This window comes from Rhamphochromis sp. 'chilingali' (assembly GCF_963969265.1).
Source record: "Rhamphochromis sp. 'chilingali' genome assembly, chromosome: 2".
NCBI classification, from domain to species: Eukaryota; Metazoa; Chordata; class Actinopteri; order Cichliformes; family Cichlidae; genus Rhamphochromis; species Rhamphochromis sp. 'chilingali'.
In genome coordinates this window covers 43,575,635-43,598,881 of record NC_137930.1, presented here as the reverse complement: position 1 = coordinate 43,598,881, position 23,247 = coordinate 43,575,635, and the positions used below count along the sequence as shown (strand labels likewise).

At 39.9% G+C, this 23,247-nt stretch overlaps 3 protein-coding genes across 5 annotated transcripts in view; 2 read left to right on the top strand and 1 right to left on the bottom strand.

Annotated features, from left to right (window-relative positions):
• The window catches only part of ano1b (anoctamin 1, calcium activated chloride channel b), a gene marked incomplete at its 5' end in the record, with an annotated part of 39,438 nt that extends 35,312 nt beyond the window's left edge, over window positions 1-4,126 (top strand). Inside the window, 3 exons of the mRNA XM_080870260.1 lie at window positions 745-929; window positions 2,172-2,277; window positions 3,484-4,126. Of these exons, the coding sequence (XP_080726386.1) occupies window positions 745-929; window positions 2,172-2,277; window positions 3,484-3,735 (543 nt within the window). The 3' untranslated portion in view covers window positions 3,736-4,126. The remainder of the gene's footprint in view (window positions 1-744; window positions 930-2,171; window positions 2,278-3,483) is intronic.
• Window positions 4,127-9,910: 5,784 nt separating this feature from the next.
• On the top strand, window positions 9,911-15,337 carry LOC308390390 (C-signal-like). Its single transcript, XM_080872341.1, has 7 exons — window positions 9,911-10,109; window positions 10,930-10,984; window positions 11,400-11,596; window positions 11,895-11,952; window positions 13,290-13,405; window positions 13,704-13,814; window positions 14,424-15,337. The coding sequence occupies exons 1-7, from the start codon at window positions 9,963-9,965 to the stop codon at window positions 14,535-14,537; spliced, it is 798 nt and encodes a 265-aa protein (XP_080728467.1). The 5' UTR covers window positions 9,911-9,962; the 3' UTR covers window positions 14,538-15,337.
• Window positions 15,338-15,479: 142 nt separating this feature from the next.
• The window catches only part of bcar1 (BCAR1 scaffold protein, Cas family member), a 50,070-nt gene continuing 42,302 nt past the window's right edge, over window positions 15,480-23,247 (bottom strand). For all 3 annotated transcript variants that reach the window (XM_080872283.1, XM_080872282.1, XM_080872281.1), the window contains exons 5-8: window positions 21,608-21,982; window positions 19,471-20,340; window positions 18,114-18,203; window positions 15,480-17,051 (exon numbers count right to left, since the gene is read on the bottom strand). In XM_080872283.1, coding sequence (XP_080728409.1) covers window positions 16,506-17,051; window positions 18,114-18,203; window positions 19,471-20,340; window positions 21,608-21,982 — 1,881 coding nt within the window. In that variant the 3' untranslated portion in view covers window positions 15,480-16,505. The remainder of the gene's footprint in view (window positions 17,052-18,113; window positions 18,204-19,470; window positions 20,341-21,607; window positions 21,983-23,247) is intronic.

The window sequence follows — 23,247 nt, the reverse complement described above, 5'->3', positions numbered from 1 at the left end:
GATGTTGATATTGATGCTCAAATTTGGTCATAGTAAAAAATTGTTTAGAAAAGAAATGAAAAATTAAATGAAAATTTTTGCTTTAGAGTTTTAGAAATTGTGACACCTGGAATTTTGCATGTGTTTTTCATTCATGAAAAATGATTTTATCTGCCTAGTTATGAAGTTACAGTATGAGGGCTTAAAAACTATTTTAAAAAATTGACTTAAAAGTCAACCATTTTACCGTATGAGGGCTTGTAACTCAGTTTTCATCGTATGAATGTAAAAATTTGGTTTCAATAGATAAGTGTTAGGTATTATTTTAAAACAATCACTTAGTTCTGGGAGGATCAGATAAGAAATGTTCTCAGATTTGATTAATGTGTATAGTTCATAAAATCAAACTAATATTCACTCACGTGCTGGATATATGGTGCTTATATCATCTTATCTCTTTTGTAGATTGTGTTTTTTATTCTTTTTGGCCCGTCTTTCTGCATTTCCAGCTTAATGGAGTTTTCGCCCTATCAAAAGATAAAGCTATGTTTTGCTCGATGCCAAGTGCATACTCAAAAGGAAACATTACTTTTATCTCTTTAAATAAAGAAATAAAGCAGTATGGCTGGTATTTCAGCTACAACATTCCAGTTGGTTGTATACTTAAACCTGTGTGTAGTTACAGTTCACATAGTTCATATTTGTTTCCATTTGCCACACTTCTTTTCTCTCTCTCTAATGTCCGAACCTCTGTCCCTGCTCCAGGCATTCGTTATCTCCTTCACGTCAGACTTCATCCCTCGGATGGTTTACCAGTACATGTACAGTCCTGATGGCTCCATGCATGGATTTGTCAACCATACACTGTCTTATTTTAATGTCAGCCACTTCCAGGATGGCAAAGAACCCATGGATCCATCACACTTTGGCTACCCTGTTGTAATATGCAGGTAGGAAATTATTCTCAGGTTACAACTGTCATAACATTTCAATAAATGTAAAAACTTTTTGAAATAGGTATTTCAAAAAGTTTAGTTATTGTTATGCTTCTTTAAAAACCTATTTGTGAGTAAAAAGCAAATCAGTGATTTTAGATGATTTTTAAATCATTTGTGAATCAGTGCCTCCAGCAGTCAGGTTATTAATCGAGTCATTGTTGGCAATGACTTCTAAATTAAATGCAAATGAGTACAGTGCTTTACAATGAAGGAAGCTATTTTAGTCTTTATTTATTTCAATAAATAAACTCTTAAGCCCAGAGATGTGCCATTCTGTAATCCTTGCACAAGCTTTTCAATCCATTGCAATTACTCCTCTTGTCTGCATGCTGAAGCATCCCCAGACAAGGTACTGAGCCTCAATGCATCCAATGTGAGTGTATGTGAATGTTAGATAAGGCACTTAGCCTTAGAGAAAATCATCATCAAATAAATGTGTGTGTATGAGGCTTTTAGTAAAATGCACTTTAATTGCTAAACTAGACTGGAAAAGTGCTATATAACAAGTCCATTTACCATATTACTAAAACGAAAAAGAATCTGGTGACAAAGCTGTCGGCACAGAAAGAGGAAAGAAAAGCAAGGAAACACTAAGGACTGACGCTTAACAGAGACCAAGGATACAAAGCTGGCACTGGAAGTGTAAACCATAGAAACATGCAACCAAAACTATATACAAAGACAGCAAGCGGAATTCAAATACCAAAATGTTAAGTTTGAGATAAGTTTGTGTGTCCAGCAGAAGTTACCATGGTGATTTAGCAAGTTAAAAAAGACACTTTCATGACACAGAAAAGCAATAAGTATATAAGAAATAATATAGGTGGTATAGAACTGTGCTGACAATGCTAACGCTAATGGACTTGGAAAAAAAATGTTGGATTATTCTTTCTTTCTCTGGCTAGCTTAATTGCTGTGTACAGACAGCCATACAAAAATGGTGGCACCTATGGCAGGAGACACACCGATAGAGGGTCAAAATCACAGCAGGCCTTGCTGGAACGTAACACTGTCAGGGAGTTTCTGGTTTGTTAAACACATGTTGAGGGGAACATCTGGGAGATTGCACTACTTCTAAATTATCCCTATCTAATCATTTAGATTATATGTACTGGCCTGGTTTTGCCAGAAATTTCTTCTCAAAATTGAGTGTTAAATTGTGACCAAATGTGATACCTGTTTTTTGTCACTAAGGTATAAAGACTACAGAGAACCACCTTGGTCAAACACACCATATGAGCTATCCAAGGAATTCTGGGCAGTGCTGGCTGTCCGTCTGGCTTTTGTTATTGTTTTCCAGGTAGGTAATACATAAAGCAATTACTAGTAATGTTCTTATGAATTTATTTTATTGAATTATCACATACCTTTTAAAGAGAGGTGCTGAACTATGATTCTGACGTGGGGTCTGGTCAGAACAACCTACATTTCATTATAGCAGCCAACATAAATCACCACAGTTGAGTAGAACAACCAGAAATTCAGAAACTGATCACATAGTCCATGGACAGGAACTTACTTGTAGCTGAAAAGTAAGGTCATGTCTACTCAAACTGGCAGTTCAAGGAGACAGGGAGAACATACAGGAACCTGATTGTTGTGAGGTGACTGATACCTCCTGTACCACTGTGCTGCCCTCCTATAAATCCCTAATGATAAACCTCTACTGAAGGTCTTCTGCAGTTTTCCATTTTCCAAAAATTGATACTTTTTTTTGTCCTTGAGTTGAAATAAAAGCCCACTTTCTGGTGGAGTCTGTAACTGCTCTCCTGCAGCGTCTGGCACAAATGTTCTTATTTAATCACTTGGTATGCAGATACATGGACATGTTACAACAGTGGAGGTCTGCAGCCGCTCTCTACTTGTTGCACAGTTGAATATCAAACACTAGATAGACAAAAGTACTAAGACACCAACACATTACACCCACAGGAGTTGCTCAGCCATGGAAACTTACTGAATCTCCTGGTGCACAGTTTTGTCTTTGTGTTAGTGCCAGAGGAGCTTTGGAACGCTCCAGTTAATATGTTTGTCCATATAGTGTATAAGGAATTTTAGTATGGTTAGTCAAGGCCAAAACCATATAAACCTTTTGTCCTATCTCACTCTGCTCTCTTTTCTTTCCCTCACCCTCATGGGTTTTGAAAGATGGCTGCTGCTCCCTGAGCCTGGTTCTGCCAGAGGTTTCTTCCTGTTAAAAGATAGTTTTTCCTTCCTGGGAGTTGTCTGATTGCTGGGGTTTTCTCTTTATTATAGTAGGATTCTTATCTTACACTATAAAGTGCCTTGGTGCTGTTGTAATTTGGCACAATATAAATAAAATTGAACTGAATTGATTTAAAATGAACTATATATGCCAAACGGTTGAAATTTTTAGAAAAACATAAAAGCATGTGACCTACGGGATGTTGGGGATTCAGACTGTGGAAGTTCTGAGATTATTTTTTTGTTTTTACCAGAAGAAAAATTGCTGAGTTGTCCCATTTCTTTCATTTATTTCTGACAGAACGTTGTGATGCTCATGAATGACATTGTTGACTGGCTAATCCCAGACATCCCAAAAGATATCAGCCTGCAGATCCACAAGGAGAAGATTTTATTGGTAGAGCTGTTCATGAAAGAAGAGCAGGGCAAGAGCTATATCATTGACAGCAGCACTTCAACAGATGGAAAGGAAAACTGCAGCAAACACAACAACAACAGCAAAGTGGCACCCCCACGCTCCCGACGGCATACCAACAGCACCAAAAGCTTCTAACAGCCATGCTAGCAGCTATGGCTAGTAGCTATTAGTTTAATTGTTGTTAGCATGTCGAAGCTTGCTATTAGTTCTCTCTCAGGACAGACTAAATTGTATGTAAATTGTATGTTTTCTTAATATTCTTAACATTCCAATGACTGGGACAGCAGTTGGCCAAAGAGATGTGAGAAAATTAAATCTGTGGCCAAATATGTTGCATGTTTTTGTTGAGCTGTGAAACTCTGTCACTCCATGTGTGCACCCTCAAATGTATTTATGTGCTTAAGAATGTCTGATTGTGTACTCAAATTAATGACTTTGTAAATCAAAATGTAAAAGTGTATTCATTCTTACATGCATTACAGCTGAAATTTTTTATATAATCCTTTAAATACTCACAAATGTTAGAATACGCACAAAAATGATGACAAATTGTGTGCATAATTTTTTTTTACCAGCATACACATTAGAATCAGAAAATGTGAATTCAAAGAAATCAATATAGAAACTTCATTAAACTGTGACTAATCAAAATTTACAACCTGCTGTTAGAAAATAAACATTTTTAATTCGCTGTATGGAACAAAATTTAAATCAGAATTTTTTTTTATTAAATTCTCCTTGAATAACACAGGTCTGCAACCAAAAAACTGAATAGGATTTGTTTGACTGAAACTGGGAAAAATATTTTTAAAATTCCAAAAACCTGGTATCCTATACTTGAGTCAAAAAACCATATCCAGTAACGTTTTCTAAAAGCAAGAGAATAGAAAATGCGAGGAATTGAGAAGGGGGCGGATACTGGGAGTTTGCGCTGTGAGGAGCTCAGATGGTCCATGTCCCATTCTTCAAGACATCCCAACAGATCTATTTTGTTCAGTGGTAAGGAATCTCAGAAAAATTATGCAAAATTAGTTAATTGTAATAAAATATTGATTTTTTTTTCATTGCTGTTGTGATTTCTTTTTAATGTAAACTCCTCATGATTTGCAAAAACACTGTATGTGATGGAGGGAAATTGAGATCATTTTTAGATTCAGCACCCTAAAATATCATTTTTATTTTCTTTTGCAGACCTGTGTAATCAGGCCTCATCTTAAAGAAGACCTCACTCCAATGCAGTTCACTCTCAGACTGCCTTGTTTAGGATATGTAAACCTTTAAAGCCCAAATCATGATTTTTTATTTTTATTTTTTGGAAAATTGAGTTTTTGAGGATCCTTGTGACAATTTCTTAAGAAATGAAATTTGAATTTGCATATATTCGTTTTCATTTTTAACTTCTTTGTTACCTCCAGTTTTGGAGGTCCTACACTGATTATGTAGAAGTCTCAAATCGTATGCATCATATATGATAAATTTGCCTTTAAAGGGTTGAAAGTTGAATGTATACACCACTCTGCATTTAATCAGCATGCAATATCTGAAATTCTATTTCAGCTAACAGCTGATTATGGCTCAGTAAACCTACTCTTTGATATTTGAAACTCAGAGCAAACAGGTTGCTTCAAAACTGTTTAAAAGAGGTAACGCTATACATTTCCTTCACCTACACTGGTCTTTGTTGCATTTTAATGGACAACTCCTCTATATAGCAACTTTTACTTAAGTAAAACTATTAACCTGATTTTTTTTCTTCCTTTTAAAATCAAGTCTTTGGTAAAATGAACTGGTACTTACATAACACCTTTGTACTCAGTTTTAGCACTTTGTACGTCTCATTCATCTATAAGCACAGGAGGATTTGGAAATGAGCATTTGAAGTTCCAATTAGTGGGCAACCTACTCTGCCACCTGAGGCAATCACTTTCTACAGTCAACAGGTGTTGGGAACTTTCCCAGAATCCACATTTCTACCAAAGTCTCTAGCAATACTTGTGTCTTTAGTGCTCAGGACCCAGAGAGAAGGCAGATGGGTTGAGAAGTGTATTTTGAAAACATTCAGTTTCTTTGCATTATTAATCTAGAAGGAGCCATCAGAAGATAGGTACACTGGGGTCATGAAGGGATGGACATGGTCCGCCATAATACTCAAGTGGGCTGTGGTGTTAAAGATCATTTAAGGCGCTCAAAGTGTAGCACAGAAATACCCCCACATCATTACACCAGCAGCAGCCTGAACTGTTGATTTGAGATATCAGGTGAGATCAGTTTGTCGTGCTGTTTACATTAAATTCTGACTCAACCCAGGCAACGTTTTTCTGTTTTTCTGTTGTTCAGCTTGCAACTAAAAGCCTGATTTTTTTTTCTGTCTTTTGCTGATAGAAGCAGCAGTTGTTTTGCTGCTGTAGCTCATCAACATCAAGGTTTGACATGCTCTTCTGCATACCTTGGTTGCAATTTGGTTGAGTAGTTATTTGAATAACTGTTGCTTTTCTATCAGCTCAAAGCAGTTTGGCTATTCTCCTCTGACCTCTTCTTTAACCAAAGAACTGCTGCTCACTGAATATTTTATGGTACTTTTTTGTACTATAAATTTCTTTGGGAAAATCCCAGCAGACTAATAGTTTCTGAAATACTCAGACTACCCTGTCTGGCAGAACCATCCATGTCTTGGCCAAAGTCACTTAAATCCCCTTTCTTCTACATTCTGATGCTTGGTTTGAACTTCAGCAGATCGTCTTGACCATGTCTACATGTCTAAATCCACTAAGTTGCTACCATGTGATTGACTGATCAGATATTTGATTTAATGAAAAGTTGAACAAGTGCACCTAGCAAAGTGGGACTTAGTCATAGGTGTAAGCATCACAGCAGTACCTGAGGATTGAATACGGAGAAGAATAACTTTTTTTTTTTTTGTCTTTTACAGCACATAACCCCTTTTAAAATATGCTGCAGTAGTCTGAAAACTGATGAAAACCATGAATCAACATATGGGTATTACCTGTGGAAAGACTGATGTTGCAGAAGTGAAACAGAGCAAGCAGAGGTTTCATTAGAGGCATAGCTAAGTATTTTGCAGTTTGGTACAATTTGCACACTGTGGGTGCACCGTCACTCCCACCCCGTGCTGTCAGGGTTGGGAGTGATGGGGATGACAGCTCAGTGGCATCGTCTTGTCACTGAATCCTTCCACTGGGTCAAGAGGACATGCCAGAACAGAGCTGGCCTTCTTGATCAGCCTGTTCAGTTTCTCCCTTACCCAGTGGAGATACTGCTGCCCCAGCAGAGAACACCATAAAAGATTACTGATGCTCACTGATGAGTCTGGCTGGAGTCCAGTTGTTCCAGTTGTTGGAGTCCTGAGGCCCCAGTCTCCAAGCTGTCGCTGATGACTACCAAGGTAAAATTTACGGGGTCTGGCAATACGTTATTTGCTCGGGGCAACCCAGTCACAACTTGGGCATGTACATGTGGTGACCCACAGTTGGGAGCATTTAAAAACAGTTTTTTCATCCAAATCCCAAAAGGTTGATTCTGTTAATCTGGATGTAACATTTTCAGTGGATGAAATGTTTCATCACTCACCCAAGTGACTTCCTCAGTCTCAGCTGACTGCAGGTTCCCCCAACCTTATAAACATTACATTGCAATAGTAAAATGCATTGTTTATACAATTAAAGAAATTGTTACAACAGTAGGAGTGGGAAAATCTGAATTTTGGTACATGCTGAGAAAGAAAGAAAGCACTGGTGAATTCAGTAATGCAAAAAGACTTGGACGTCCACGGAACACAGTTGTGGTGGATCAAGCCATAAAATCCCTAAACCCTAAAAGCCATAAAAATGAACAACACTTTCTGGGAGGTAAGCATATCAACATCCATATCTACCATAAAGAGAAGATTGCATTAAAGTAAATACAGAGGATTCACTGCAAAGGGGAAGCCACTCATATGCCTCAAGAATAGAAAGGCTAGATTGGACTTTGCTAGAAACATCTAATAAAGCCAGCACAGTACTGGAAAAATATTCTTTGTACAGATGAAACCAAGATCAACCTCGACCAGAATGATGGCAAGAAAAAAGTATGGAGAAGGTGTGGAACAGCTCACGATCCAAATCACATCATCTGTAAAACAGTGTGATGGTTTGGGGTGTATGGCTGCCAGTGGCACTGGGACACTAGTGTTTATTGATGATGTGACACAGGACAGAAGCAGCCGAATGAAGTCTGAGGTGTTCAGACATACTGTCTGCTCAAATCCAGCTACGTGCAGATGAACTGATGGGAGTCGTTTCAGGACATTATGTCACCGGGTTGGTTGGTTGCGGCTAATAAACTTACTGTTAGGTATTTTAGTACCATGGGAGCATTTACTGGATATTGTTTTATAGTGACATTATACAGGAAAACTCTGTCATTCAATAAGGCCCCTTTGTTTTAGTTATTTTTCTCTTTGACCCAAGAATTGATGTGTGAGAATCACAGGCTGGTACAAGGTTGAAATACCACAGAGATCACTCCCTCAGCTACATTAGTTTCTAAATCTCTTAGGAGACGCCTGTTGAAGGCCAGATGGTTTGTTTCAGAATTCACTAATGAAAGAACTCTTTATTTCGTGCCTTGAAAATATGTCGCTGAGATAATCATAATTGTAGCTGAACTGATAAACTACACAAAGGATGCTTCTTCACCCAAGGGCAGGAAGACGCTCCCTTATCTTGGTCTGTACTGGTTTAAACTGAGAATCTGCTGACTCATGAATTTTTCCCTCTATATAAACTGTTGTACTTGAGAATAAAGTTGAGTCGATTTGGGAAGACAACCTGAAGCAGTCTCTGTTTTCTTGTTCTCCCAAGCTGCTCCCGAGCTCGTACTAACACGCTGAATGGCATGCTTGAATGTTACTTGAGAATATATTTGACTGTGTTACAGATTAAGGGACAATCTCTGCTGATAGGTGAAGGTACAATCTCTGCTGATAGACGCCCACGCCTCGGAGGAAGCCGATCCACGGATTAGGCCCTGGAAGCCGTTTCCTTCACTTACATTAGTTAACATCACTTTAAGGGGATTACATTTGTGCTGCCCCACTTGCTGCAACAATGAGTTTTATGTTAAGACACTGAGGATATACTTCCACCTTCACTGTCTGTCTCTTTGGCAGTAATTGACTCGTCCTATTTGGCTAGCAGCACTGAAACTCCAGTTGTTAGCTGTAATGTCCAGCTTTGTAAAGCACTTTATAAATGAGGACAGTGTGGAGGAGAGCCCGTTTGAGTCACCAGACCGACAAGCTGCAGTCCGACACTCCAGCTTTGCCTCGCCAGGCCGGGTGTACTGTGTGCCCTTGCTGAAAACACTTTGAAATTTATTAATAAACTTCTGACGACAGATTCAGATTTGACTTCAAAACTGCTTGTCCTGTCTTTAAAGCTTGTGCCTTCAGCAATTTCATCATAAATGCTATTTTTGAACAGTCTGAAGAAAATATCTGGCTCTGCTGGCGAAACACTAGAGAGCATTAGGTAAGAAAGCCACAATTTTTTTCTCCCAGCTTACTCCAGAATTCCTCTTTCTCTTCGGACATCCAACCTTTGGGCATATGCACTGACAAGAACATAATAATAATGTTACCTTGTAATCTTGTAATAAATATTACAAATTAAACATTAGTCTTCTTAAGTCTTTGGACTGAGATGATCCCTTTTTCATTAGTGTACATCTTTCACTTTAGATTCTGTCAAAACTGTGTTTTCTAAGACTGGATGAGGCCATTTCTTCTTTTTTTGTGTTTGGCCATTGGGTAACTTCATCTTTCTCCAGCAGTGGTCAACCTCACACTTTCCACATATTTATAGTCTTGACACTATTACAGTCTTTTTTAATAATTTTTAATGTACATCATTTGGATACTTTAAATCCTATCGCTAACTATGCACTCTGAAAAGAAAAAGCTGTAAACTGGCTTATAAAAATCTATAGGTTTTCTGGTGTTGGCTGGCAGTAGTAATGGAATAGGTGACAAAACACCCAGTCACCCACTTTTCAGTTATTTATTTGTAAAAAATGTTTGGAATCATGTAAGATTTTCGTTCCACTTCTCACGTGTACACCACTTTGTGTTGGTCTTTCACGTGGTCTTTCAATAAAATTGATTCATGTTTGTAGCTGTAATGTGACAAAATGTGGGAAAGTTCAAGGGGGCCGAATACTTTTGCAAGCCACCTTATGTTGTCACACACAAGGTGTTTTTTTTTCAAATGGTGCAACAGCGGCAGCACACTCTAACACATGCTCAGTTACTCTCAAAAGAATAGTCAGGCAGGAGCTACTGTTTGACCAGCGGATCAGCCAACATGCCAGTGGAACTGAAAGGGAACATTTTAGTGACAGGGGCCAACAGAGGCCTTGGTTTGGAGCTGGTGAAACAGCTGGCAGAGACGACAGGACAAGAGGCTCACATCTATGCCTGCTCCAGAGAGCCTGAAGGAAGCAGAACTGAGGTGAGACTGTTACACATAAATGCTTCTTGTGGTTCTCACATCAACTGCTAGAGCAACCCTCACATGCACACATGTGAAGGTTGACTGTGTATCATCTGTTCATTTCACTTATTTTACTTATATAGTGCCAAATCACAACAACACAACTTTGTATTGTAAATAAATTGTTATGTTGTTATTGTCAGCATCTGCAGATAACTTTATCATAATATCATCTTGTAATTATGAGAATACAACATAAAAAAAGTCATGAAAGTATGAAGAGGGGTCCATTTTCATTTTACAAGGCCTAAGCTAACCTAATAGTCTAAAACTAGTCAACAAATTTGGTATAAACATCTTTCATTTGGTTTCAAAGTGTGACGGTGTAGCACGGCTAACTCTACGGGGGTCTGGCTGCAAAACTTCTCTCGCAGGCTCCATTTTCAGCACAGAAGCAAAAGATGTAGCAAAGCTGTTGAAGGCAACTTGATATGTCAGTTTTGATCACTACGAAACAGTGAAAAGTGTATATAAGGTCTGCAACAAATCGGTGTGCATTAGTTGTGTTCTCAATTTAAGTGTTGCTGCATTCTCCGGGTTGTTCATTTATTTCCCTTCAGTCACAGATTGTTGGACAATACATTTGCTATTGACAGTTAACATCTTAACTGTACATACACGTTCTCCTTACACTGTTGCTTTGGAATCTGGAATTCCTGAGGACAAGCCTTAGATTTGTATGCACATCAATCATTTCTGTTGTGAGTCACTGGCTATAGACGTGATTTCATGGAATAACAACATAAATATTTATATATATTCTTTCTGTTCCCTTCAGGCACTGAGACAGTTAACCACCCGACATCCTGGAAAGATCACTATAATCAAGCTAGGTAAAAACAATCCGCCTTCATTTAACTCTGCATACACTTCCAACACCATTTCCAAATGTGTGCTGAAACATTTCCAATTATGACACTAAAACACTGGAGGCTCACAGACAGTGAATTCTGGAAGTGTTGCTGAGTCTATGCACTGATTTCTTACTTACAACTTAGTTATTAAAATCTGAGAACCTTCCCACTACGGGTGGAATCAGGTTTTTGATAGTGCCTTACTTTAATCTCATCAGGCCTCTCACATAATAATGGAAGTGTTGAAATATTCACTTGAGAATCTGAGATTCAAAGGCAAATACATACATAGAAATGAAACCTTTTTTTTAAACTCATAATCTTCCACAGTTTTTTTTTGACATTCAAAAGACCTTGGTCATTATGATTTGTATTTCTATACATCTACCTGTAGATGTTGCAGATGAGGAAAGTATCTCAGCTGCTGTGCAGGCTGTGCAAGATCAGATCGGGGATGCTGGGTTGAATATCCTTATCAACAATGCTGGTATTAGGAAACCGGCCTTGTCAGGAGCATTATCTGCTACCAAGAAAAACGACATGATGGAGGTGTATGAAACCAATGTGGTTGGACCATTTACCATTGCAAAGGTTGGTTTGTTCTCTGCAGACGTGGGAAGTACAAATACTTTGTTACGCAAGTAGAATTTTCAGGTATTTGTGCTTTGAGTATTTCATGTTCTGAGAACATTGTACTTTCACTTCCCAGATTTTTACCCAAACACCTCTACTTTTTACTCCTTACATTACATTTTTGAAACAGACTCATTTCTTAGGTTTAACATATTTGATGGGAGTTTCACATTTTTATTTCACATCTTTCATTTTATTTTATTTTTTAAATGTGCTATAATTTCACACATGTAAACTGTAAGTTTTGTACTTTCAGATGTTTCTTCCACTCCTGAAAAAAGCAGCACAGAGGGATTCTTCTGCAAAGGGCAATGGTATGTATCTGTTCTTTCATGTTATGTTGAATGTAGGATACCATCATTGGGAAAACACTCAGTGGAGTGAGTACATACTTATGGTTTCATGCTCCATCTCACTGCAACTGTGACTAGGTTATTTGGTCAGAAGGTCAGTGATTTGATCCCCATAACTTTGAATTATAAGCAGGCAAAATAATTAAGCCCAAATGTCCTGTGTGCATGACAAGCAAAATTCAAAGGCACGAAATAATGTGTTGTAAATGTGTGAGTGGTACCCCGGCTTGGCAGTACAGGGGTCCATTTGAGCTTTCATATTAAAGTAATGGGATTAGCTTGCCTGATAAGAGTTAATATGAGATTATATCCAATTTACAAAAAGCTGAGTTGAAGATTTGCCTAGCTGCAAGTTATCCACCTCCTAAAGCCAGTTCAATTCAATTCAATTGCCAAATCACAACAATGGTTGCCTCAAGACACTTTATATTGTAAAGTAAGGACCCTACAGTAATACATAGAGAATCCCAACAATCAGACAACCTCTATGAGCAAGCGCTTGCCGACAGTGGGAAGGAAAAACTCCCTTTTCACAGGAAGAAACCTCCAACAGAGCCAGGGTCAGGGAGCAGCGGCCAACCAATTGCTGCAACTGGTTGGAGATGAGTGAAGGAAGACACGACAAAGACACCTTGTAGAAGAGAGACAGAGTAACGTTTAAATGGCGATTATTTTGTACCGGAATGGAAAAGTAAAGTGTGGAGGAGAGAAACAGCTCATGATCGGCATGGGCACGTATGGCTGCCAATGGAAGTGGGTCACTGGTGTTTATTAATTATCTGACTGCTGATAGAAGCAGCAGGATGAACTGAGAGTACAGGGCTGCACTCTGCTCACATTCAGACTAATGCTGCAACAATGAGCAGACGGAGCTTCATAGTGCGATCCAAAAACCCAAGATTTGCTCAAAGCAAAGAAATTAAATATTCTTCAATTGTCAATGAATGAAAGACATTAATACAACCGTTATATCCATCCATCAAGCCACTCCGGATCTTCTGGGGGCACACACAGTTTGTCAGCAGAGAGGTGTAATCTCGCCAGATCCTTTCCTGAATAGGACTAGAAAATACGACAGAATATGCAGAATTCTAGACAGTTATACTTAAAGAAGAGTGGAGCGTTTTCTCTGCATTAATACATTTACAAAAGTAAATAGATTTGAATTCTTTCGCAGGTGGATTGCATCACAGAACGTGTTGGTTGGTGCAGGTTCAGAGATGCAAACTATCCTCACACACACAGTTCTTTTCGTTTCCCAGTCATGATGCTAATCTGTTTGTCCCACTTTGTCTTAGATAATAAAACTGCCTGCAGCTCAGCCATCATCAACATCTCCACAGCTATTTCATCCATAGAGAAATGTCCAGAGACCTTCTCAGCAGCACAGATGTATCCTTATAGAATAAGCAAGGTACTGTTAAAAAGAATCAAATATCCTGACTTTCTTCCTAAACTTGTTTATTCTGTCTGTGCTTATCTTTTAGAGTTTTTCTTTACTAACATTTTAATAAGCAACTGTGATTCAATGACATAGACCAGATTCAGTGAAAGGAGCTTGACACGCAGTAATTAAAGCATCATGTGGTTCAGTTGTTTGGCTTTAGACACCTGTATTGATTAATAATTAATAATAATTTCAATAAGTGTAATACTTATATGTTTGTATTACGCTTAACAATAAAGAAATGTGCTGTTTCTCCTGTCATCAGGCAGCACTGAACATGCTGACTCGCTGTCAAGCCGAAGACTTCAAGACTCACAATATAGTGGTGACAGCCATACACCCAGGCTGGGTCCAAACTGAGATGGGAGGAGAAAAGGTGACGTGATGAAAACTTTAAAATACTTTATTCAGTGAATACATTTAAACATTATGGTTTTCCTTTAAACAGCTTTCATATGAAACAATCACATTTGCTGAAACCCACCAAATCTCTGTTACAGATTCCAGAAAGTTCTTTTAGGTCAAACAAGTACTGTGCTTATGTAAAACCTTATATCGTTGTACGTTTCACTAGACAAGCGTAATGTAAGTCCTAGCATTACATCACTGCTTGTACTAGCTCTGAGATTTATACATTTGGATGCATTATTGTAAGTTCAGGGTAAGTAAGAGCAGCTTAGTAATAAAAAGACAAACACAGCATGAAACACTCACCAATTCTGTTTTCTGATTTATTTTTGATAATCCAATTACATTTTACATAATATCAATGTTGATATGACATGAAAGTGCTAACAACCACACCACGACCATCCTTTTCTCCAATAATGATCATTTTAAATCTCTAATCTTGAAACTGCAAACAAAAATAAACTTCATTTTTAGCGTTTAGCCTTCCCCATATTAGAAATCATAAAGCTTGTTCTGATCCAGCCGCTTCCTTTCCAGTGACTTTCTTCTTTTGTGTGTCTGTTGTCTCCCACAGGCTCCTTTGACCACCGTGGACAGCGTACTTGGCATGCTTAGTGTGATATCGTCACTTAGCAACAAAGACAGCGGGATGCTTCTGGACTGGCAGGGCAACACCATCCCCTGGTAGCCGTCATGTCAAAACCAGGCTAATAGACAATGTTTTCAGGTTAAAATTCAAATGAGAAAAAACATACACGAATATAAACATAATAAAGCATTGAGGAGGAGATTTTTTTAATTAATTTTATTCTTTTCTTTTTTTTAACATGTACTAGAAGCTTTCTGCAAACTGAACTGCTGGCCACGGTTCACCAGAGAGGAAATGAAATGACTTCACGATCTATAATCTGGCCATGCTTAGAAATTTGTCTGTTTTCATTGCGGGGAGACAATAATTTCCTACAGTGGAATAAAATTTAATCTGAAATTTCAGACAGTATTATATGTAAAGATTCATTAATCATATTAACATCTCTATAAGCATTTCAGCCAGTAAGCAGAGTTTATAGTTTGGAGGTGGCATAGAAATGATGGTATACAGAGAAAATTAGCACTGGAATGAACAACATTTGAACTTCAGATGGTTGTTAAGGCGTCTGTGTTGTCTTTCACAAAGGCTGTGGCTTCCAAATGCTCTGTAGTAACAGATATTATTATAAACATGAGTGCTAACAGCTGGGGAAATAATTTTACTCTACATGTTTGCTTCTGTAATAAAGTGATAAACCGGTTTTGTTCCCAACCTGTCACATTCCCATTAGTCTTTCTTCAATGTCATAAAAATATAACGAGACAGTTTTCCTTTAACCTTAAAAAAAAAGAAAAAAGAAGATCTACTAATTTTCTCTTGCCGAGAGAGAAATCTGATAGCTGACCACGTGTAGCAGACTGAGACCTTTGACGTTTATACATAGAATTGAGATCATCTTTGGTTATTAGGAAATTATGGCAAAACAGATACCTGTGCAAACTGCCTGCATTTTCTCAGGTAATTCCAGTAGTGAGTCTGACACTACGTATCATTTTCAACTATTTAATAATAAAAAATACACAATATGACGAGACCAGAGAAAAGGAAATGCAGGTTTAATTGCATTTGCTGTCTTTAAACTCTCATTCCTTTTGACTTTTACATGCCTATTAAAAAATACATACAGTTTTCAAAAATAAAATAAAATTAAAATAAACATCTTAGATGGCATGGAAATAATCGCATCTGCAGTCCCGCACCTGCACGGCTATGTCGGCATGTTTTGGCAGCAGCGTTGTGTGCTCGGGGGGAACCGGATGCAGAGTGGACAACTCAGCAAGCCTCAGACGGCTCAGACACACACGGCGTGCTCCTGTGTGGGGTTTGGAAAGTTTGCCTGTATTGGGGATGGAAAAGCATTCCGACATTCGACAACACAGAGTCATACATATCATCTGCAATTTACACATCCATAACAATAATTATATTAGGATCGAGAATCAGAGCCATATTACATTTTAATTATACGGTATAGCAATATGACAGTTACTGATGTTCTGTCTAAAAACTACAGTTATGTTCCCATCTTTTCTTACGTGTATGCACTGCAAGTGCTATAGTCTTCTTTTTTCTGATTTTCTGAATACATAGGTAACTTAAATATTTACACTGATTATTTTACAGCCTATGGCCCAGCCCACTGACGAGAAAATGTTTTTTTTTTTTTTGTCTAGAATAAAAAGTGCAGAGTGGAAATGGGATGAAATGGTCCCAGTGAAAGGCAGCACAGGGAGGAAGCGAAGGATGGGAGTAAAATTGGTGCTCCCGGTCCGAAACAGGGTCCCAGACCCCAAGGACAGGATCACTCAGGATTTCCATGCATGCCAGGACTGTAAGAGATAGCAAGCCTCATCCTGTAGAGGCACACGGGACTCCTCACACACCTGAAGGGTGTTCAGGGTTTTGTGCAGCACTTTGTGATCCAGCAAACTCCAGGTTCTCCTAGTTAGTGCTGTATGGGGTACAGAGGGTTGTCTGCCCAGTGTTACTGCGAAGATTCACTGCTCCGAGGTTCTGGAATATTTCAGTCACTGTTTGGTTTGTTTTCCTCCTCCCCCTCTGCCTCTACATCACTAAGAGCTGTCCCAGAACCATCCTTAAATGCTGAGTACACCCTGCAAGCTCCTTCACCTTCTCTGTCATCTCTCTGGAGGCTCCAGGGGAAGGATACTGAAGTGCTGCTGTCTTCGTACTGATCACAATGTCTTTGAGTTTTTCACAGAGGCTGTTGCTGCTTTGGGCTACCCGTGCCCTCACTTCTGGAGATTTGGCCTGGCGTGACAGCGTGTCACCAATGAAGACCAGCTTGTGTGCGCTGAGAATGACAAACTTGCTGTGTGCCACAAATATCTTTGGTGGCTGGTTGGAGTTGACAGCATTAAAAAAGGCATCGATGGCATTTGTCACCGTGGTGACGTTCTGCTCGCATTGCTCTTGATAGAAGAGAATAAGCTGACGGTCACCGTGGCACAACTTGGAGGAGGCGGGGCCTCCAGAGCCGTTCTGGGCCAGGTAGTTTGCCAGAGAGTTGTGTGCGGATGGAACCCAACCGGTCATGTCGTTGTTGATTGGCCGGCTGACCTCCTGCTCCAAACGCTCAAACTGTTTAATCTGGAAGATGATAAAGAATGAAGACACAGTTAATAACTAGAATCTGCAATGACAACAAGTTAGAATTTCTTTCCGTTGTTTTAAATTGTCCAACAAAAGTCCTCTCTGAGATTTGTGCCTGTTCTGTTCATACTGACCTACTAAATACTAAAGCTCTGGGTTGAACAAAACACTAAGCCACCAAACTCTGACAGATTTTACTTTCTAGAAAAGCTGCCACTAAAAACTCGTACTGTTTTCTATTTCAGCAAGCAACAGCTAAAAGTGAAAAATCACATGTTGGCCAACGCTGCTGGCTGCTGGAGCAGCAAGCAGTCCTGCTCAGTTAGGGCCTTTCTGTGTGACATTTGCTCTGCATTTTCACGGCCCTCCATAACTCTGGCTTACAAATCAGGGAGGTTAGATTAACTGATGAGTCTAAATTGCAGGCAGAGAGTGCACAGAGTATAATAAATAATGAATAATTAAATGAATGCAGGCTGTAGTGTAAACAATTTGGAGCAATGGCGTTTGCTCTGAAATCTGGGTTGTGTTCGAAGCTTGTGTATGAAGCGCCTTGAGGCGACTTTTGTTGTGATTTGGCGCTATATAAATAAAATTGAATTGAATTGTCGGTTTCCTTTGTTCATTGTTGCCATGTGAAAGTTCGCACTCCCACCTCCAGTGGGTCGCTTGTAGTGATGAATCCAAATCCAAATCAAAAGAATTTCATACACAGTTCAAAGCTTTGTAACAAATGTACAGTGTGTGTGTGTGTGTGTGTGTGTGTGTGTGTGTGTGTGTGTGTGTGTGTGTGTGTGTGTGTGTGTGTGAGAGAGCTGGTGTTGGAGGTCATTTGTCCCTCAGTTATTAAGAACCACTGAAGCAGTTTATTTGTTTACTGTTATTTGGTCTGACTTTGTCAAAGAAATGTAAGAACCAGTAAGGCACAGTGAAGGTAGAGGTGTAGCGTAGGAGACAGGAGGCAGCTCGCGAGGAGAAGCAGATGGTCCACCGAAGCTCGGTGTTTTGATCCTCAGCTCCTCCGGTGTCCTCACACTGAGGTGTCCTACAGACACGTACCTGCTGCTGCTCCAGCTGTGTCTTATTGTTTCGGATAATGTTGCCTTTCTCCAGCAGCTGTCGTTGGTTCTTCTCAAACTCTTCCTTTCCCTGACAGATCAGCAAATAGACACACAGTTAGTACACTACATGTACACCCACCCATAGAGACACACACACCACTCAATCTAAAACACGTCTTTGTTGGTGACAAACAGGAAGTGATCGATCAGTGCTGGAGCACCATTTTCCCTCTTATATTTTTCTTAGTCTTGCTAAAATACTTGTCAGAGACTTCTTTGATTAGAAAACGTGTAGTACAGTCTTACAGCCTCACTTGTAATGTTTTCACTGTTTAATGAGCATTTGGTATTTTTTCCGGAAGTGTTGTGTCAAACAATGTGACATAGTAAACACAGTAAAGAATAATTCTTAAGTCATGGCTGTGTAAGTGGTCAGAACCAAAGTGTGATCAATTCAATTCAGTTTTATTTATACAGCACCAAATCACATCTGTTGCCTCTACCCACTTTATATTGTAAGGTAAAGACCGTACAGTAATACATAGAGAATCCCAACAATCAGTCAACCCCCTGTGAGCAAACACTTGGTGAAAGTGGGAAGGAAAAACTCCCTACTAACAGGAAGAAACCTCCAGCAGAACTGGGCTCAGGGAGAGGTAGGAATCTGCCATGAGCCCAGTTCTCTCTCTGGTGGAGAGACAGTGCTAACGACTGCACCACTGTGACACCCATAAACCACAGAGCGTTTTAGGAAATGGAGAGCAGCTGCTCACAGAAAACTCAGATTCATTCACACGCTTGTACCAGTTAAAGCTGCAATTACAGAGGAGACTTTTTTTACGCAGAGCCGTGATTTGACACTTCGTTTCTGCAGGGAAACACTCATGACGCATAGCAAGGCTTCATGTGATGGTCTTGGACATGCAGGGGGTTTTAGGAATTAAGTGCAGCAAACATTAAGTCCCTGTAGTCAAACAGACAAGTTTAAAGACCAAACAATGATTGAAACCATTATGGCCGAGTGACTGGACCTGACGACTACTGAAACAGTAAGTCTCTTGGGACACTCAAGCCAGCAGTAGTGAGTAGCTGCTGTAGAAGCAGGAAAAATGGTGAACTGATATGATTCTGCTTATGTTATTTATATACGTAGGCTGTCTCTCTCTACCACCAGCCTCCTATAACTGAATCATTAGCAGATGCTTCAGATGTGTGGAGCTTTGGGAGCTCTGGTACAATCAGTGCCAAATCTGAGCGGATTTTCTAAATGTGCTAATGTAAACATACAGTCACACTGCCAAGCTAATATGTGATTCCTGTTATTGTAAAGGGCTCAAATCTGTGTCTGTGTGTACCTGCAGATGTACGTAGTCATAGTCCTCCATCCATCCTTCCTCTGTGGTCTCATATGGTCTCTCCACACCTTCCTCTTCTTCTGCAGCAGTAAACTTTGGTGGGGAGGGAAGGGGCCGTGACTGAATGTTCACTTTCTCCCCTCCTTGATAGCTTCCACTTCCAGATCCTGTTGTGTGACCACTAAGCTCCCCTGGGATAGGAGGAAGAGGCATTTGCTGCTGGCGAGTGGTCTTTTTAAAGAGCAGTGAAGCGTTGCCATGGAGAAAAGAAGCAAGCTGCTTGGCATCGTCAGGGATACCTCGCGCCGTCATGATCAGTCGATCTAAGTCATCCCCTCCCGGCGGTGGTGCTGTGAGTGCTGCGTGTGACCAAGAAATAGCGTCTAAGCTCTGACTATGTCGAATCAAATTCTGGAAGATCTCCTCCATCTTCCCGACCTGGCGGCCCAGTTTGGCCTGCAGTGAGCGGTCTGTGGCCTGGGCAGCATTCGCCACGGCGCCTCGGGCAAATTCTAAGAAATCTCGGACAGTGGTACGCACCCTGTCGGCAGCCTGATGAATGGCTGGGAGGTTTCCTTCAAGATGAGCCGGGCTTCTCCAGTTGCCTGTGATGAATGACATCATGAAGGAAACACTGGACTCAACAGCTTGCTGAAGACGAGACAGACGTTCCATGGCCTGATCCATTTCCAAGACCAGGGGTTTCCCTGGAATGGAGCCAGGAGCAGGAAGCGAGGTGGTGTCGCGGACAGGAACCATATCTAATGAAGAAGCAGAGTGATTGCTCCTTGTGCTTCCTGTGCTTGAGGCAGACAGCCGCTTGAAAGACATGGACAGCTCTTCACTGGCTGACTGGGCATCACGTACAACCTGCAAAACACATTAGCGTAGCATTAGAATCAAGTCACCCATTTCCTGATTGTGTGCTAAGCTAACTGCGTTAGTTTCATCAGTAAAACAATCATGCATTGATGGTCTTATTATTTTTTTACAAGGAAACAAGACTAAATAAATAGATAAATAAAATAATACATACACGTTATTACAGAGAGAATAAAAGGAATAATAAACAGAAAATTATTTGCAAATGACTGAGGAGTAGAAAAAAAATCAACCGATCCACAGTTAAACTGACAATTACAAAATTGTGAAAACCAGCAGGCCTGCAAAGCAGCCCTTCATTAGAAACCACGAGCAATGCCAGACAGCAGAGACGCTAGCTGAACAGCAGTCACAGCTTGGATTAAACAGCAGCTTTTAATAACGGCTGGATTTACTGCCAAGAGTGGGGTGTATTATTCATTTAATCTGATGGCATCTTAAGTGTAGGCTTCATGCATGAATGTGCAGCCGTGGCACGACTTATAATGGCAGCCTTAATAAGTCCGACCTAGTCACATCACATTATAGGCATGCAACATATGACTACATGTCTTTTATACATCTTTGGGTTACTTAGCTCGCTGAAATTGTTATCAACTTGGCTCTACAACTTCACATTAATTCTAGCCTAAAATGAATAAACGATAACTGAAACACTATTTTGTGTTAAGCCTTCAATGAAGACTATGTTTTCAGGTCAGGTTAACACACTACTAATGTTTAAACTCCTGGGTTTGTACACAATGTTGAGCTTCTTGGTGAGATAAACCTGAGTTTATCATAACTGCAGCATCATACAGCAGCTGGAGCCGTTCATTTTCATTTTAAAAGTAAGACAGTTTGTGTGCGTGTGTGTGTGTGTGTCCGTGTGTGTGTGTGTATCGCTGCATTCACACAGCTACTTATAGGATGCAGCCTTTTGAATTATTAAAGTAGTTATTAAAATAACCACAAGTTCAACCTCATATATTATACACCACTTAACATACTGTTCAACGAAGCATGTGATTAATATCACACAAGCACTGCGGCTCTGTCTGTCACTGTTGTGGGTCTGCATGAATAAAGCTGTCGAGACCATTAACTGAAGAGCGAGCTCCTGTGTGTCTGAATAGCACAACAGCATCACACTGCCAGAGTCACAAAGCCAGCAGTGCTCTCTGCATAGCGATGACGATGATGATGATGATGATGGAACATCTTACACAAACTTGATTTCATGCGATTAAACAAGCCGGCCCTGTAGCTGTCATACCTGTGGGGGCACGTCATAGACATTCTGCTCAGCCCTCTCCCCCGTCTCCTCTCGTTCCCGGGGGAAGTCATAGACATCCTGGCCAACACGCAGTACAGCTGGGATGTCATAGATCTGCTGAGGGGCCTGACTGGCCCCACTCCTGTCCCTATGATAATGCTTATCAGTCAGGATTGGGGGCGGGACATCATACACATCCTCTGGAATTGGCGGTTCGTCATCATTGCTGCTGAGGTTGTTGTGTAAGTACGGGCCCGGAGTGATGGGGACTTGGGGCTTTAGTTTGGCAAAGTGAGGTGGCACATCATACGTCTCCTCTCTGATTGGTTGAACATCACTGACATCCTTACTCACTGATGGGGGGAAGTCATAAACCTGAAGAGACAGAGAAGTCTTGTAAAAACACTTTATCTTATAAAGATCTCATTAAGACAAGTGTCATATTTATTATTATAATGTGTGAATAAAACTGCTTTCATCTCTTCCTTGCACTGATTAGTGTTAATCACACTTTTAAACAGATTTAATTAATCAACTGTAATGGTATGTGCTACGTGGTGCACGATTTCATATAGTAATATGAACACATTTTAGGCACTTTGAGGAAAGTACTTTAAAAAATAACGAAGTGAATAATGTTTAACAAATTGCTTTCAACAAATTGCAGTTTTAAAAAAAATCTGTCGATATGATCAATAATTGAAGCGAGTCTTTAAAGTCTTCAAAATCCACAAGTTGTCTTTTGAACGTGCACAGAGCTTCTTGTGGCTCTTCTGCAGGTTTAGGCTGCCTCCATGCTTTCTGCATGTTCCTGTAATCCCAGAAACAGACATCAGGGCCTGCTTCTTCATGTATGGATTCATGTCTTAGATCAGATCAGATCAGATGGCTGACAATTTGGCCTGATCCTGGCATCCTCAGGACTAATTTTATCCACTATAAACATGGTTAAGTGGCAGACCTGAACTGCATGGCTGCAGCATTCTTGTAAGATAATAATAAGTGGTGAGAATATCGCACGATCATCATGACCCTGACATCTTACTTTTAGAGATGCAGCTCTTCAGTCAGGAGGCGGTAATTTACATTTTGTTAGCATCCATATTAGAAACAAATTAAAGATGTTTTAACAGGATGCCTTTGATTGCTACTCATGCTTGTTTGCATACTTTTTTTATTACTGTGTTTTTGGGTGCTCTGTTTTTGCTTCTTCGTTGTAAGGTTTACACAGCCACCTGCTAACAGCTGCACCCGGGCAGACAGCAACACTCTTCAAACTGTGAGCAGTCAAGCTGGAAAGTATGCAGAATGCTGTTAATCACAGCATTCTGCATACTTTCAAATGAACAGAAGAAGGTTTCTGGTACAAGTGCGCTCATGTCAGCCGCACTCCTCAAACTAATCTAGTTCCAACTAGTTCCATTGTTACCTGTGGTGCAATATGGAATAAAGGTCAGCACAGTTAAAATACAGTTTGCAGAATGTGAGTCAAAGAGCCAACAGAACACAGAAGACAACGAAAAAAAGAAAAGAATTCTCTGAAACCAGTGCAGTGCCGTAAAAACATTTATAGAATCAATCACTGTTTTAGCAAAACTGAACTATTTTCACTAAGTTAGACTTCATTTGCTGATTTGCCT

Excerpts from the sequence above, each read along its gene's own strand:
- LOC308390390 (XM_080872341.1), top strand. The coding sequence starts at position 9,963 with ATGCCAGTGGAACTGAAAGGGAACATTTTAGTGACAGGGGCCAACAGA. Across the intron at positions 10,110-10,929 it reads CTGAAGGAAGCAGAACTGAG|GCACTGAGACAGTTAACCAC; the intron begins GTGAGACTGTTA and ends TGTTCCCTTCAG. Across the intron at positions 13,406-13,703 it reads ATCCTTATAGAATAAGCAAG|GCAGCACTGAACATGCTGAC; the intron begins GTACTGTTAAAA and ends TCCTGTCATCAG.